We start from the raw sequence: 11,287 nt of genomic DNA on the forward strand, positions 1-11,287 counted from the left end.
CCCTTACCTCACTGCCCAGAGGTAGGTAAGTAGGGGGCAGAGAGCAGATGCAGATCTGTTATGGTCATTTTTAAATCTTTTCTGAGAATAGCAATTACTAGTAAGGTTTTCCCTTCAAATTTCTGACTCCAATGACTAGTTTGCGTAAAAAATTCACAGGAGAACAAAATTATTGAATTATTATACTTTCTTAAATGGGCATCCATCATGTTCTCTAGTTATACAGTAAGGTCCAGTGGATGCACACAATGCTTCAAAGCTGCCATACAGGTATATTAGGACCTGAGCAAAAACATGCTTTAGAGCAGTGGTTCTCAAACTTGGGCCGCCGCTTGTTCAGGGAAAGCCCCTGGCGGGCCGGGCCGGTTTGTTTACCTGCCGCATCTGCAGGTTCGGCCGATCGCGGCTCCCACTGGCCATGGTTCACCGCTCCAGGCCAGTGGGAGCCGCGATCGGCCGAACCTGCGGATGCAGCAGGTAAACAAACCGGCCCGGCCCGCCAGGGCCTTTCCCTGAACAAGTGGTGGCCCAAGTTTGAGAACCACTGCTTTAGAGGACTAGTTCAATGGGCTTTAAGACAAGACACTGCCAATTCTTTGTAGCATGTCAATACACTCTGCTATCTATGGTCCAAAGAGTTCAAGAAACAGGCTTGAAAGAAAAATCTGGAGAAACAGAAATTCTGTCCTCCAAACTAAACTTTGAATATTTAACATCACTGTAAAGTTGGTCTTACTATATGGTGCTAAAACTTGGAGTCTTAAGACTACTATCTAAATTACAAATTTTCATGAAAAACTGCCTTAGACAAATCCTCAGTCTCAGATGGCCAAAACAAAAAGGTGAAGAACTTCGGAGAATAATGAAACAGAAGCCAATAGAACAGGATATTATGGAACAAAAAATGGAGATGGCTAGGCTATACATGGAAAGACCCAAAATATCATGACAGGCAGGCATTGGACAGGAACCCTCAGGGCAAGAGGTGGCAACCTAGACCAAGCATAACATGGAAACCCACCACAGAAGCAGAACTGAAAGCTATCAAAATGACATGGAAAGAAGCGAAGACTGCTGCAGGAGACTGGCAAAGATGGAAGGCTCTGGTGAAGGCCCTACGTTCTGCATGGAATGGAAAGGCATAAAATGAAAATATCTAGGTTTGGGATTATCAGGAGCGTAAGGGAGTTGAGTGCCCTTAATATTAATCATAACCCTTTTACTGTTGTCAAATCTCCACCACAGTATTATTTTAATTTCAACTTTTTAAACAGAATGACCTATGTAAAATCAGTTTTATAATAGTTTTTAAACAGCCCAATGAGTAGAGCCCTACCAAATTCACGGCCATGAAAAACGCATCATGGACCATGAAATCTGGTCTCCCCTCATGAAATCTGGTCTTTTGTATGTTTTTACCCTATATTACACAGATTTCACGGGGGAGACCAGCATTTATCAAATTGGTGATCCTGACCCAAAAAGGAGTTTCGGGGGGGTTGCAAGGTTATTTTTAAGGGGCGGGGGGGACGCACGGTATTGCCATCCTTTACTTCAGTGCTGCCTTCAGAGCTGGGTGGCCAGAGAGCGGTGCCTGTTGGTTGGGCGCTCAGCTCTAAAGGCAGTGCCCCGCCAGCAGCAGTGCAGGAGTAAGGGTAGCAATGCCATACCATGCCACTCTTACTTCTGTGTGCTGCTGCCTTCAGAGCTGGGCAGCCGGAAAGTGGCAGTTGCTGACTGAGAGCCCAACTCTGCAGGCAGCAGCACAGAAGTAAGAGTGGCAATACCATACCACGCCATCCTTAATTCTGCGCTGCTGCTGGTAGCAGCTCTGCCTTCAGAACTGGGCTCCTGCCCAGCAGCCGCCGCTCTCCAGCGGCCCAGTTCTGAATGCAGCACCGCCGCCAGCAGCAGCACAGAAGTAAGAGTAGCAGTACCGCAACCCCGCTACAATAATCTTGTGACCCCCCCCCCACACACACACACACAAACACCTTGAAATTTCAGATTTAAATAGCTGAAATCATGACATTTACTATTTTAAAATTCCTATGACCGTGAAATTGATGAAAATGGACCATGAATTTGGTACGGCCCTATCTATGAGGATTCAGCTGATCCCCACAGAAACATCTCCCCAACTCGTGTTCCTTCAGAAGTCAAAAGATTGCTGAGGGATAATTATGGGACCAATAATAGTAGTAGCTGGGTTTATTAAGATTACATGCAAAAAAACTATGTTAGAGGAAGATTAAGGTTACAAACTCAAGCACCTTGTGTAGTGAAGGAGACTCATCTGTAGGACCCCTCCCTTATTTGTTACAGGACCTAGAAGGTATGTAGTGGATTGCAGGAAAGGAAAGGATGGTCTCAGGGATAAGGCAGCTGAAAGTTGCTCTGGAGAACTGGATTCAATCCCTTCTTCTGCCAGAGTTCCTCCATGATGCTGGTCAGGTCACTTAAACCATGCTTTTCAAAAGGTGGTCAACTAATTGTGTGTTTCTCATTTTATGGATGCTTGATTTGAGACTCTTGGTTTGATTTGCAGAAGTACTGAGCACTCACAGCTGCAACTGAAATCAATGGGAGCTGTGCTTTGAACATATGAAGTCCTCTATGATGCTAAACTCTAAAAATCAGGTTCTAGGTGTCTCAAATTGGACAGCCAGTTAGTGAACACTTTTGACTTTACTCTGTTTCTTTGCTGAAAGTAAATTCATTGTGAAAAACTCTCAGATACTATAGTGATGAGCACCACAGAAAAACCTATGAGGAAATTAATGATTCTGTCTACAGAGCAGGGTTTGAACAGTGAGCAGTAAAGAAGGCCTGGGGCCACACACTGAACAAGGAGACAGCAAAATATTGAATATCTGCTCATTAATTATTTCCTTTGTTTTTTTAAAAAAAGCAAACAAAAAAATCCATTGTATGGCATCACACTGACATGCACATGAGTCATTAACAGGATTAGAACCTTTAGCTCTACTGCATAGACCTCTGTCATTAGAATGGAGAGAGTAATTAGTAACAGTAGCAGGTTAGCTTCTATTTGGACCAACACTAGAGGGGGATGGGACATTTGCCAGTGGGTTTCACAGATGTCTGCTGGCAGCAGGGGAATGGTGAGACTCAGGGACTTTGGATTCCATTGTAAGCTCTGGAGGGGAGTGTATTCTAATGGGCACAGACTCTTCTGCCCCTTCCCCCCAAAGCTTCACACCTTCTGCCCTGTCCCCTAAAACCTACCCCTGTCCTAGTTCTGTCTCTACCCCACCATTGGCCCCATCACTGTCCCATTCTCCTAACCTAGTCAGTCCCAGTCTCCACTCTTCAGGCTTCTAATCCCAGTCTCTTTGTCCAGTAAATGATTGCCTTCCCCAACTAATCTCTTCCCTTTCCCAGTCTCCTTGCCCAATCATTCCCAGTTCCTTCTCCCAACTTGCTAGTTTCTTCCCCTGCCTTCTAATTGCCTGCTCATGTTCCCCGTCCTCACTAGCTCCACTCACGTTCCCCATCCCTGCTAGCTCCCAGTCCCATTCTTCTTCCCTAGACTTCTCACCCAATCTCAGCATCCTCCCCTCACCTGGCTTCTTTTGCCCAACCAGTTCCACTTCTTCCTCGTGACCCTGTTCCTTCTCAGATCTGTCTCCTCTCCTCCTTCGCCCCATCCCACTGATTCCCAGTCCTAGTCTCCATGCCCCTGCCAGCCTCCAGTCCCAGTTTCTGCTCCCAGGCACCTTGTCCCATTCTACTCCTTCAGCCCTTCCCCACAACAACCTCGGTCCATCTTATCCCTTCTGTAATTGAATCAGATGACTTCCTCCTTCATGCTGTATGGGTGCCAGCAGAGGGGGCTATTGAGTGTAGCTGAGAAATAGGTTCCCTGTTCTTTATTCCAGTGCCCAGTTCTATCCTGACCCAGAGTAGCTGGGAGCAGTCATTACAGTGAAAGTCCTTTTGAGCCCCCATAACCCTAAACTGAAGCATGCTCAGTTTACTCTATGGGGATGGTGCATGCACAATCTAGTCAATAATACGCGCTGTCAGAAGCTCAAGCATGCCTCGTGTACATAAAATCTTTGGAGATTTCAGCTGTTAAACACTAGCAAATTCAAACTGCAATTTATCAAAGGCTCATAACTAGGGCTCAGTGTATGTCATGGAGGTCGTGGAAGTCATGGATTTCATGACTTTCCGCGACCTCCGTGACTTCTGCAGCGGCCGGTGTGGCTGACCCTACGGCGGTCCAAGCAGCTGACTCTGGGGCCAGCCACACCAGCTTCTGCTCGGGCGGCCCCTGGGGTGGCTGGCCGGAGCAGCGGCTGGTCGGGTGACTCCTAGCAGCAGTCGTTGGCGGGCCCCGGCAGCGGATGCCGCTGGCCCTGGGCACCTCCCCCACAGCGGCCCGCGCCCCACCTCCCCCACCCAAGATTTATTCAGGGTATTTTTAGTAAAAGTCATGGACAGGTCATGGCTGTGAATTTTTGTTTATTGCCTGTGACGTGTCCATGACTATTACTAAAAATACCCGTGACTAAATCGTAGCTTTACTCATAACTTGGCTAACTATGGGCAGATTTTCAGGGGGTTGGCAAAAGGCACATCCCTGACACAAAGGCCACCCCCTACCAAATTTCAAGTCCCTGCTCAAAAGCATGAGGACACTAATGCTTTCCAAAGAAAAGGTTCTCAGATTATTTTTTTGACATTGAAAACCAGTGTATTTTTCCCTAATCTCGATCAGAAACAGCGGAATAGTTATGGCTGAAATTAAAAAAAAAAGGGGGGGGGGATGGGGGAGGTGGAGGAGAGACAAGGCAGTCACCCAGCATTGAAAATTTCAGCCCAAGCAGTTAAAGTTTGGCAAAGTTTAAAAAAATAAATAAAAGGAATGGAATACAGGGTCTTATAATGATAAGTATAAGGAAACCTTAGTAAGAAGCTGGTCTACCAGCCTCACCTATAATAAATATTTTACCATTTTTAGACTCAGACTGCTGCAGGAATCAGGAATGAATACCTCATGCTCTTCCTTCTCCATGTACAATATTAAACAATTGGTCAAGTGCATTATGGGAGCTTGTCTGCCTCAAGCATAAGCAATTGCTGGAGAGAGCATACTAGATTTGGCAAATAAACAGTGCAAGCTAAGCAGAGGAGCTGGATACATTCACTATCAGGGCAAAAGTGTAAAAAAATCTCTTGCTCCAAGGTTGTGCATTTGTACAGAGACCAGTGTTTCAGAACTCACCTGTGTGTAGAAACCGCTAGCTGCCTCTAGGAACAGAGAAAGGTTTGCCTGAACTTCACTCCGATTCGGGTTTGCTCGGTTTTTTGCCTGCCCCTGAAGTGTCGTGATCTGATTCTTAAAAGCATGATTCCAGCTGAGAATAAAACACAATTCTGTTGGCTACAGCAGTGACTCACTGGGCAGACACTGAGCTCACTGAGAATGGGAAAAAACTGTTTGTTACAATTATAAGGCACCTGGTGCTAACTCCATCAAAGCTCTCCACTTATTCTAGTGCCTTAACTGCTCCCCTTTAAAATGGAACAGAACATGCAATGGAAATTTAAAGTCAAACAGGGAAGAACTGCAAGTTCTCCCCCCCCTCCCCCAATCTCCAAAAACCAAATAGATTATTTCAGCATTAACAATTATTTATTTGCTGCCAGCACTAACCAGCAGATCAAGCACTATTAGTCATAAAGCTTTGACCATCAGTCTCACGGACAGGGTTACAGAAACTGTTCAGGAACTGATGTCAGGCCGAAATGTCTGAACATCCAGCAGCTTTAACATCATGCTCTTTCAGACTCTCAGCCAGGGACTGGAAGAAATGCAGACTATTAACCAAGGCTGGTACAAAAAGATGCTCCTGTTCCTCAAATAAGATCCAGGGGTAGAACATAAGAACATAAGAAAGGCCGTACTGGGTCAGACCAAAGGTCCATCTAGCCCAGTATCTGTCTACCGACAGTGGCCAATGCCAGGTGCCCCAGAGGGAGTGAACCTAACAGGCAATGATCAAGTGATCTCTCTCCTGCCATCCATCTCCATCCTCTGACGAACAGAGGCTAGGGACACCATTCCTACCCATCCTGGCTAATAGCCATTTATGGACTTAGCCACCATGAATTTATCCAGTCCCCTTTTAAACATTGTTATAGTCCTAGCCTTCACAACCTCCTCAGGTAAGGAGTTCCACAAGTTGACTGTGCGCTGCGTGAAGAAGAACTTCCTTTTATTTGTTTTAAACCTGCTGCCTATTAATTTCATTTGGTGACCCCTAGTTCTTGTATTATGGGAATAAGTAAATAACTTTTCCTTATCCACTTTCTCAACATCACTCATGATTTTATATACCTCTATCATGTCCCCCCTTAGTCTTCTCTTTTCCAAACTGAAGAGTCCTAGCCTCTTTAATCTTTCCTCATATGGGACCCTCTCTAAACCTTTAATCATTTTAGTTGCTCTTTCCTGAACCTTTTCTAGTGCTAGAATATCTTTTTTGAGGTGAGGAGACCACATCTGTACACAGTATTCGAGATGTGGGCGTACCATGGATTTATATAAGGGCAATAATATATTCTCAGTCTTATTCTCTATCCCCTTTTTAATGATTCCTAACATCCTGTTTGCTTTTTTGACCGCCTCTGCACACTGCGTGGACATCTTTAGAGAACTATCCACGATGACGCCAAGATCTTTTTCCTGACTCGTTGTAGCTAAATTAGCCCCCATCATGTTGTATGTATAGTTGGGGTTATTTTTTCCAATGTGCATTACTTTACATTTATCCACATTAAATTTCATTTGCCATTTTGCTGCCCAATCACTTAGTTTTGTGAGATCTTTTTGAAGTTCTTCACAATCTGCTTTGGTCTTAACTATCTTGAGTAGTTTAGTATCATCTGCAAACTTTGCCACCTCACTGTTTACCCCTTTCTCCAGATCATTTATGAATAAATTGAATAGGATTGGTCCTAGGACTGACCCTTGGGGAACACCACTAGTTACCCCTCTCCATTCTGAGAATTTACCATTAATTCCTACCCTTTGTTCCCTGTCCTTTAACCAGTTCTCAATCCATGAAAGGACCTTCCCTTTTATCCCATGACAGCTTAATTTACGTAAGAGCCTTTGGTGAGGGACCTTGTCAAAGGCTTTCTGGAAATCTAAGTACACTATGTCCACCGGATCCCCCTTGTCCACATGTTTGTTGACCCCTTCAAAGAACTCTAATAGATTAGTAAGACACGATTTCCCTTTACAGAAACCATGTTGACTATTGCTCAAGAGTTTGTTTTTCTATGTGTCTGACAATTTTGTTCTTTACTATTGTTTCAACTAATTTGCCCGGTACCAACGTTAGACTTACCGGTCTGTAATTGCCGGGATCACCCCTAGAGCCCTTTTTAAATATTGGCGTTACGTTAGCTAACTTCCAGTCATTGGGTACCGAAGCCGATTTAAAGGACAGGTTACAAACCTTAGTTAATAGTTCCGCAACTTCACATTTGAGTTCTTTCAGAACTCTTGGGTGAATGCCATCTGGTCCCAGTGACTTGTTAATGTTGAGTTTATCAATTAATTCCAAAACCTCCTCTAGTGATACTTCAATCTGTGACAGTTCCTCAGATTTGTCACCTACAAAAGCCAGCTCAGGTTTGGGAATCTCCCTAACATCCTCAGCCGTGAAGACTGAAGCAAAGAATTAAAAGAAGTTGGGGGACAATCCAGCAAGATCCTCACCTGGCTGTGAGGAAGTCATACTGAATGTCCCATTAGAGCACTATCCCTAGATGATCTCTTCCCAATCTCTGGCATAGAGTCTTTGTCCCTAAATTAGTATGAATGAACATTTGGAGCTCCTCCATCACCAGCTTCCTGAATGCTCAGAATGGCAGTGTTAGGGAAGATTTCCTGCTCTTCTGATCCATCTTTCCTTGATGGTAACAGAAAGGCAAATGCCTCTCTTCCCTCCTCCCTTCAACCTCACACAACTGAGGGGGGCTCAACACCACTAGTCCTCACCCCATAAGAGGATCTTCATCAGTGATGATTGCACCACCCTCTTCTCATACTGATCACAGGGATACTTCCAGCTTGTTTTACTAACACACAGTACTCTACTTCTGTGCTTCAGCTGTAAGGCAGGGTGGCACTTGCTCATTTGTAAGTTAGAGTTGACATTAGTGGGTAAAGCAAGTGTGATTGAGTCTTTTGTTTTTGAGTCTATTGTTCTGAGCTGTGTCTCACCCACATGGCTCTCAAGTGGAGCTAGATCCCATCCCCTGACCTCAGTGGGAGCTACACTATAATTGCTAAGGCTGAGTACCCAAAGTCTTTTCCATAACAAAGATTATGTGGCAGAGCAGCTCCTCTTGGACATAGTCTGTTTTTCCCTATTTACCTGGATGACTAAAAAGACAAGTCCATTGATTAGAATTCTCAAACAACTTTTTGGGAATGCTGCAGGGATTTCACTAGGAATTACATATTGGGAAGTCTCTATGTAACAAGTGACACACCTCTCTCCAACATTAATCAGTTCCATAAATCATGCATCTCACTCACAGTGTGTATGCTGCACATGCCTAAACAATGAACTATTATTTACAAGTCCTTTTTTGTGAATATAAATCCATTAGAGATTTTCTGATGCACAGCAGGGTTTTCCCCGAAGTCCTTAAGGGCAGGAATTGTAAACATCTTTTCAGTCCCCATTCCCATATATTCCTCCTAGTTCTTTAAATTCAGTGTAAGATTATTCAAAATGTATTTATTCAAGCTTCCACTTACAGAAAAATTGAGCCCATTTTATAGGTTGTACCCATTCTTCCATACGTCTTGGAAGGATCCTGCTCTAGTACACAAACACATGTGAATATCTGTGATTAGAATACTTACAGGTCCTGTTCCACTTTCTTGTCTAAAGCATACTCCAGATCAGTTACTAGCATTTTCTGGTATAAGTCCTGCAGAGCCTGTCTGGATGTCCAGACTTCAGCTGGACCCAGCTTCGAATCTGAGCATCAAAAAAAAACCAAAAACAGATTTACCACGTCCCAGTACATAGAACAGCATCATTTCAACTGATTTTTCCCATTCCTGCCCCAGGAAAGAAAACATCATGTTCATGCCACACCTCCCTTCAATTACAGCTTCATCAAAAAACAAAAACTAGGAACATCAATGAATACCAGGAAGAGATTTGCAGGCTTTGCAACAAAGGGCCAAAATGACAAGCTGCTAGAAACCAGAGGATTGCACATGAATTTCATATGCAAACTATTTTACCAAAAGCACATCAACATAATATTTATTGCAGTTCTGAAAAAGACTAAGTTACCACTTATATAAATTCACCAGCAATAAAAACAGGCTATCTTGTAAAAGCCAGAAGATAGATGCTGCAAAGCAGCATTTTAGGACTTCACAGGCTGCATTTGGGGGATCCCCAAGTTAGTGTTGGACTCGGCAGTTCCAGCATCTTTGGTGCTAGAAACCAGAGACACATCTTTTCTATTACTGAGAATATCTGCTATTAATTTTTAAATAAGTATCAGATCAGTCATTACCCAAGACATATGAGCTAGGTCCAGTCCTGTTCTCTCCTCCCAGGTGGAAGATAGGACTCATCCTACGTCACCAGGTGGGAGAGAAAAGGACTTGTCTCTCCATAAGTGTTTTAAGGCACTGCATGTGAGTTTTAACTATTTAAGTTTCAGATTTTCATTTTCCATCTACAGCAGGGAGTATAGCCACTTGTAAAGCATTCTCCATTTATCCACATGGGAAGAATAGACCTTTAACAGGACACAACCTGCACACACCAGAGTTCTTGGAAATCCCAGCTACTCACTAGATCATGTTTATAAGTAACTGTTTGAACTCAGGATATCAGTTAGGTCTCAATGTCCAAAGTTAAAATGAAATTTTACCGCCTGCTTCTTTTATGCCCATCGTCTCACTCCTATTAGGAGCCTGGTAAGCATTTTGTGTCACTACAGCACAAAGAAAAATAGGACTCAAACACAATTTTAGTAACTGCACTAATGGTGAAATAAGAGACAATTACCTGTCATGTCAGCCTTCAGGACTTCTGCCTGCCTGCAAGAGGAAGACAGGACAAGACATTAGATATTAACAAGGACTGATGAAGATAATCAAGTTACACCAAACAAGCAGGGGGGAGGAGGGGGGAATTTGTTGTTGCTGGGTTTTTTTCTTTTTTTTAAAAACACAATTGCTTGAGTGCGGGACAAAGACAAGGATTCAAGTCTTTTTAGGGCTTGTCTATACTAGGTCAAAGGAATATTGTTTTGTAAAGGTATGTATAGAGGTCCAAGTAATAGCCTTACAGATCTCTGCAATTAGAACATATCTGAAACTGGTCTACTCCTAAATGTTAGGTCGACTTAGATACATCACTCAGGGCTGTGAAAAATTTCACCCCATCTGACGTAGTTAGGTCAACCTAACCTCCATTGTGGGTACAGCGAAGTAGACAAAACAATTCTTCCACTGACCTAGCTACTGCCTCAAGGGGATGGATTTACTACAGTGATGGAAACATCCCTTCTATCACTGTAGTGTCTATGCTACAGTGCAACTACAGCATAGCTGCAGCTGTAGTGCTTATAGTGCAGACATATCCTACATACCACATTATGGAAGTAGACATTGCTCTGGCAGACTGCGACTTAATCCCAACAGGGAGTTGAATGGATGTTAACCTAAAGCTCTCCTCTATGCACTGTCTAACCCATCTAGATAATGTCTCTGAAGAGATAGTGACCTATATGGGGGTGTGCACGTGTGTGCGAGAGAGAGAGAGCGAGAGAGAGAGCGCGTGTGAGCTATCGTGAGTGAGCGCTGCCTTTTCAGGTTGCCATAGTCCATCTAATATTGGAAGGGCAATTTTTTGATGGAGAACTCAGGATGTCAAACAGGCTGGGATATTTCTTCCATTGTAACAGATGGGAATTTCAGTGTGTCTGCCATTCTGTCCACAAGTTCACAGAAAACATCTTCAGAAGAGGAAGCAACCCCTTCCACTCAATGTTCCAAACGAGCCATATGCTGCTCATCTGACAGTAGCAGGAACTATAGCAGAGGAAATGCTCCATGAAAGCAGGTAAAGTTGACAGATCCAGGACTCTCAGATCCAAGGAGAGAGACTTTTCCTGATCTCTAGTGGGAGAGATTCCTAAGTCAATGAGAACACAAAAGATTTCTATAATGCTTAGACAAAGGCTATCAAGCACAGAACACTAT

The 11,287-nt window shown here is 43.8% G+C and overlaps 1 protein-coding gene across 4 annotated transcripts in view; it reads right to left on the reverse strand.

The window, feature by feature from the left end:
• SMG7 (SMG7 nonsense mediated mRNA decay factor) overlaps nt 1-8,985 on the reverse strand; it is a 56,487-nt gene extending 47,502 nt beyond the window's left edge. For all 4 annotated transcript variants that reach the window (XM_065410033.1, XM_065410032.1, XM_065410031.1 and 1 more), the window contains exons 1-2: nt 8,918-8,985; nt 5,255-5,387 (exon numbers count right to left, since the gene is read on the reverse strand). In XM_065410033.1, the coding sequence (XP_065266105.1) occupies nt 5,255-5,387; nt 8,918-8,970 (186 nt within the window). In that variant the 5' untranslated portion in view covers nt 8,971-8,985. The remainder of the gene's footprint in view (nt 1-5,254; nt 5,388-8,917) is intronic.
• Nucleotides 8,986-11,287: the final 2,302 nt, after the last annotated feature.

Source organism: Emys orbicularis, chromosome 8 (assembly GCF_028017835.1).
Source record: "Emys orbicularis isolate rEmyOrb1 chromosome 8, rEmyOrb1.hap1, whole genome shotgun sequence".
Classification (NCBI taxonomy): domain Eukaryota; kingdom Metazoa; phylum Chordata; order Testudines; family Emydidae; genus Emys; species Emys orbicularis.